This window comes from Seriola dumerili, unplaced genomic scaffold, assembly GCF_002260705.1.
Source record: "Seriola dumerili isolate Sdu_G_001 unplaced genomic scaffold, Sdu_1.0 BDQW01000807.1, whole genome shotgun sequence".
Taxonomy (NCBI): Eukaryota; Metazoa; Chordata; class Actinopteri; order Carangiformes; family Carangidae; genus Seriola; species Seriola dumerili.
In genome coordinates this window covers 2,307,045-2,312,407 of record NW_019175062.1, presented here as the reverse complement: position 1 = coordinate 2,312,407, position 5,363 = coordinate 2,307,045, and the positions used below count along the sequence as shown (strand labels likewise).

Genomic DNA, 5,363 nt, shown 5'->3' with positions numbered 1-5,363 from the left:
AGCAAAACTATTTGCATGCGAGATCATCGCCTGTTTATAACCTGATGTGACACCTAAATAACAAGTGAGTGGGTGAAAACTCTGAGTCACTTATGCCATGGGTGACGCAACGTGGGATTTACCCAATAAATTTCCAACATTAACTTTTTACATGTTTTATAAATGTAGATGATACAATTTCATTTGCCACTTTCAACCCGCGCACGTTTGTGTTCCATGAAAGCATCACGGTTGACACGTTAGTTCTGAGTGATAAACGAGACTGATACCGGCAGTGTTTAGCATCCTCAACATTTAATAAGTCTCAAAACACACATCACAACAAAACTGTCAAGTCGCTATTAGTTCGACATATTTACACTCCAACATGGTTTTACACGTGAACCACAATTGCTGAACAATGGGAGTTACACGAGACGAGATGTGTACAAAAATAGAAAGTCTTTCACCTGTACATATTAAAAGACAAATACACACTGCATGAGAAGCGTCCTTGAATCAGTCAGTGTACAAAAAGACACGCAGCAAGGCACTAAAGGGGAGATACAGTCATCAACAAACTCGTTAGAATCAACACTTTGTCAATTCAATAACTTAAAACAGATTTCTTTGTTCAAAACGTTATTGCAGTTATTTCACATTTGAACGTGCAGCCTGTGCGCGCTCAATAAGTGTGGCGATATTTCAAAATCCCCTTTATTACAACCGCCCTTGTATAATCTCATTTATTAATGGCTATATTTACTTGTATTTTCAGTAGACTGTGCAGGCAAAGTGCATTCGTGTCAGTCTGTCTGTCAGTTCTGGAGCAGGAATGGATGGATGTGCGTAATTGCGCACGATTGCACAGAAATTATTGTTTATTCCCATCCTGGTGTTTAGGCTGTTATCTTTAGTTCACAACAGTTTCAGTCTAATTATTCGATGCTTGTTTCCTTTTTAGGGGTTAGTGTGCGTCACGCTGCCATGGTGACAAGAAAATTTTCTAACTATGGACAGATCCCGTTGGTTGCGCTGATCCCGCCTGACGGCCGCTCCAGCCCGCAGCTGCCGGACGAGGAGGAGGACGAGGAGGAGACAGTGGAGGACTTCCTCTCCTTCTGCCTCAGGTGGATTTTAGTGTGTCTCTTCCTCTCGTCGCTCCTGGCGAACTTCCGGCCACAGAAGTCGCAGGCGAACGGCTTCTCCCCCGTGTGCGTACGAATGTGCGTGGTGAGATGGTCACTGCGGCTGAAGTTGCGCATACAGATCCGACACTGGAACGGCTTGTGTCCAGTGTGGATGCGGATGTGTCTGGTCAGTTCGTCAGAACGGGAGAACCGCCGATCGCAGCCCTCCGCAGGACAGGGGTACGGCCGCTCATGGATGGGTGTCTTGCTGGGTCTGTTCGGGTACTTTCTGGGTCGCAAGATTGGCCTCAGGGGCAAGTTCTGTGGGCTGTATGCAGAGGGAAGCCTCGGCGGCCCTCCCTCGGCGCCACCACTACCCGGACCCCCCAGCGTAAAGTTCCTGATAGTGTTCAGCGGGGTCAGGGGTGGAGGGACGCGGAATGTATCGAGCGGACATGGGCCGAATGGTTTCCGATCCTGGATACCTGCCGTGTGCATGTCCCGCTGGCAAGCCGGCTGGAAAAAGCCCGAGTAGTCGGGGATGATGGGGAACAGCCCCGGCGCGTCTGAGCTGCCAGGCTGCTTGGGTGAAGAGTAGGAGGGTGGTGGGTAGGAGGCGATAGGACAGGTGGAAGTGGACAAAAAGGCCGAGGGATCCTGGTACACCTCCCCGCAGCCAGAAGATGAGTAAGGAGGTGGGGGGGAATAGAGGTGATGGTGATGGTCTATCTCTGCCTGGTTCTGAGCCGCCATGGTGCAACTCAAATTTCCGCTGGAGAAATGACTGGGAGATCCTGAAGAAGCCGGGGAAGAGGACGCTGAAGAGGAGGGAGGAGGAGGAGGCGGCTGGGCCACGTTGAAGATGCCCGAGACAATGTTGATCACTCCCTCGGGGTTCCAGTTACCTGGATACTGGGAGTCGATGGAGAATTTTCCCATGTAGGTGAAAGTCTGGTTGCGGTGGGGCGCGGGCTGAGAGAAGCCGCTGGAGTAGGAGGAGAGGTCCAGAGAGCGCTTCTCTGCGCTCATGTCCGCGCTCATCAAGCCATCTGCACAGGAAAACAAAACAAGTCATTAGTGAGGCAACACAAACAGGATTAATTAACCTGTTCACACTAGACAGGAAAGTGGGCTTTAAGTGGAGAGAGGACAGGTGCGTCTCTGTTCCATTACGCACGGACTCTGTTCTTATCATGTCATTACGAATATACGAAACACAGCCTGTAAACTCCCTTTTTTCACTATGACAGGCAGAAGAAAGTTGTAAAGTTGTAATTACTCAAGCGTTCGGGGGATATGCTAGACAACTTTAAATACGTGAACAATCCACATTTCTTCAGTAAACACTACAGGAGTATCAAACTGTGTGTCGTCTTACCTGCTGTCACATTAAGCTGGTCGTAATGTGCCAAGTCTGTGTTGGGGAAGATAGCCACAGAGGTCGGCAAGCTGGTGGCGATGTCATCCACCGAGTACACGCTGTCAGGATGGACGAACCCCCCGAGATTCACCGGCACCTTCTCCAAAGTTTTAGCAGTCATTTTGAAAGAGAAAAGCTCGTATGTAGTCTCTCTCTTCTCTTCTTTTTTCTTCCAAGTTTATAACAAACAACAGTGTGTCACCCAGCCGCGCGTGGGTCACCACTGCATGTCTCTGTGTGTCACCGGGTGTGAGAAGATGAGCTCCGTGTGTGTGCTGCGCTTCATGCGCTCTGCTGATAAAGTTAACTCTTGTAGGGAACGCGGGCCCTGGCACTAGTTTGTATATATGGGGAACCTTTTGAATGCGACCATACGTCATTACCCAAATATGGAGTGGGAGGGGTGATGGAAGCGGAGAGGGGAGAGGCGCTGCCGATGCTGATTGGCTGAAAGGCTCCGTGACGATTACAAAGGGAATCACTTGTCAATGGAGAACCCGCTGCTCGAGGAGCGATAAAGCGACTTTTCCACTCGACGTTAAACAGCAGCAAACAACCAAAAAACTACACAGCAACAAAACATGATGCAGAGAGAAAACAGTGCTTCATTGCATTCAGCTTTATTTTATTTATCATTCTTTTTTTTACATCTATATTCTCATGTATCTTCTGTTTAATCGCGCTCTGATATCAAAAGAGGAATTCCGGTCGAGCTTCTTAACCCATAAAAGGTTGAATCCGGTAAACAGAGGAACACCCCCCATGCTCCATATTTGGTTTTGATTCCGGAATATGATCATCGGAAAGTGACGAGTTTTACCGAGCTGAGCGAGAAGGAGAAAGCCGCTCTGGTATAACCACAATTAAATGAGACGGACAGACGAGCGGAATTTACTCCTTTGGGTGCGAGAGGCTGTATGGGCGCGGAAACTTGTGTCAGTCTGATTTGACTATGCTCTAGGAAAGAATAGCTTTGGTTCGTTGACGAGTTAAATATAGTCATTTAGAGATATTTATAGAGCTCAGCTAAAGGAAACCAGTATTTATAGAGGAAGAGGTGGGGGGCAATGTGAAATGAACAAAGGGTGAATTCTAAAGGTGACAGTGGGTCACACAAACAAACACCTGACACTAAGTCATAATATGTGAAATATGGTGATTCATTATGTAGTAGTTTATTTGTAGTGTTTTTACATGCTGCTACAACCTCTGTAATATATACTGTACAGTTTGTAGTTCTTAATTGTCAGTCAGTAAGGAGAATTGTGTGCCCTCCTGTGGCCTCCTTAAGAAGTCCCCACCACCACCACCCTTTCACTCACACACATACTCAGATTATGGACTCATTCTGCTCGTTTGATCTTGTAAAGTCCCTCCGTGGGTGGACAAAAGTACAAAAGTTGACAGACAGAAAACAGAAATTATTGGGCACCTTGGGTGGAATATAGTTTCCATTGTGTGTGTGTGTGTGTGTGTGTGTGTGTGTGTGTGTGTTTTGCACAATTCACAGACTGAAACTACTTCTCAATGCAGAACATTCTGATGTCAGGATGGTTGTGCTGAAGCTAGATTAGACACTGACCACGCTGAGATATTATCTCAGCCATCAGGAAACACAACAAATTGTTATATATTTTTGTGAGAGCGTGACCAAAGCCTACCAAATGTAAATAAATAACTGAGATAAATACAGAGATATTCTTCATTATGGCACAACTATGCTGTCTGTGTTGTAAAAATAACATTATAATGTGACCAGTGACATTTTAATGGTATATACACTATTGTGATAGTACATACTGTTCTGTTCTATAGAGATTAAAAAAGAAATAACAACTAAATTGGACATTTTGGTCTTAAGACTAAAGAAGATTTCTGAATAATATTTACAAATAAGAAGCTGTATAACATCTACATTCTTGTAAATTCAGGTGAAGATCAGCTTTTGGATGATGACAAGACATGAACTCTGGTGTCCTGCATAAGAGTCAGCTGTGCTGCATACCAATCCACCACCTTGACCTCCACACCATTTCAATCAGAAGAGACTGATGAGAGGAACAAAAGAGTATGAGAAATACATTGTGAACAGAAGGAATAGACTTAGGCACTCAGACCCTGGCAGGAAGTGGATCACTATGGGGAATCGTCTAAGGAGTAAGGTGCTTTCTATTAGACGAAACACCCCTGGAGCTGGATGCTGGTGATGGTGAGGAGGAATGGAGCTCAAGGATGGGAACATCTTTATAAATGGGAAACTTCTTATTATATAGTTTGATTGGAGATGGTCAAACATCCACAGCTGAGGTGGTGAAAGGGTGGAGGTGGATCACAAATTCTTTGCGTTGTTGAAATGACAGTTGAATGACAGCAGAAAGAGAAGATGCTTTTAAAATTTGTCAGCTTATGTGTGATTGGCTAAAGGCCAGCTTGTCAGATTGTGTTTGGATCAAGATGAGGATGAGCTGGTGCAGCTTAGGGAGAGCGGGTAATGTTGTCGCGAGCACAAGGAGAGTCTCTCTGAAGCTTCATAGGGGCCTGTTTGTGCTCTTTCAGAACTATTGTCTGACATCAAGAGTGTTTATACCTGATTCAAACAGCAATACTCAAAGGTGGAGTCAGCTTGTCTCTCAAGCTCTCTTTTTCTTTCCATCACTTTTTATGTGAACAACATAACTGCAACACTATGATTAAAAATACATAGGATGCGCTGGGACTCATCATCAGTGATGTTCCTGAGGTCACTGGGTGTTTCAGGGCTCACTCAGGCGACCCAGCCAGACTTGATCAGGCTCTGGCTTGTGTCCCAACAGCATTAACCCACGTGTAACTCC

At 45.8% G+C, this 5,363-nt stretch overlaps 1 protein-coding gene across 1 annotated transcript; it reads right to left on the bottom strand.

The window, feature by feature from the left end:
• Positions 1 to 351: 351 nt before the first annotated feature.
• On the bottom strand, positions 352 to 2,826 carry egr2 (early growth response 2). The gene is made up of 2 exons (XM_022766063.1): positions 2,488 to 2,826; positions 352 to 2,158 (listed from the first exon to the last, which is right to left on the bottom strand). Exons 1-2 carry the CDS (start codon positions 2,648 to 2,650, stop codon positions 990 to 992), a joined length of 1,332 nt encoding a protein of 443 aa, XP_022621784.1. The 5' UTR covers positions 2,651 to 2,826; the 3' UTR covers positions 352 to 989.
• Between the last annotated feature and the right edge of the window lie 2,537 nt (positions 2,827 to 5,363).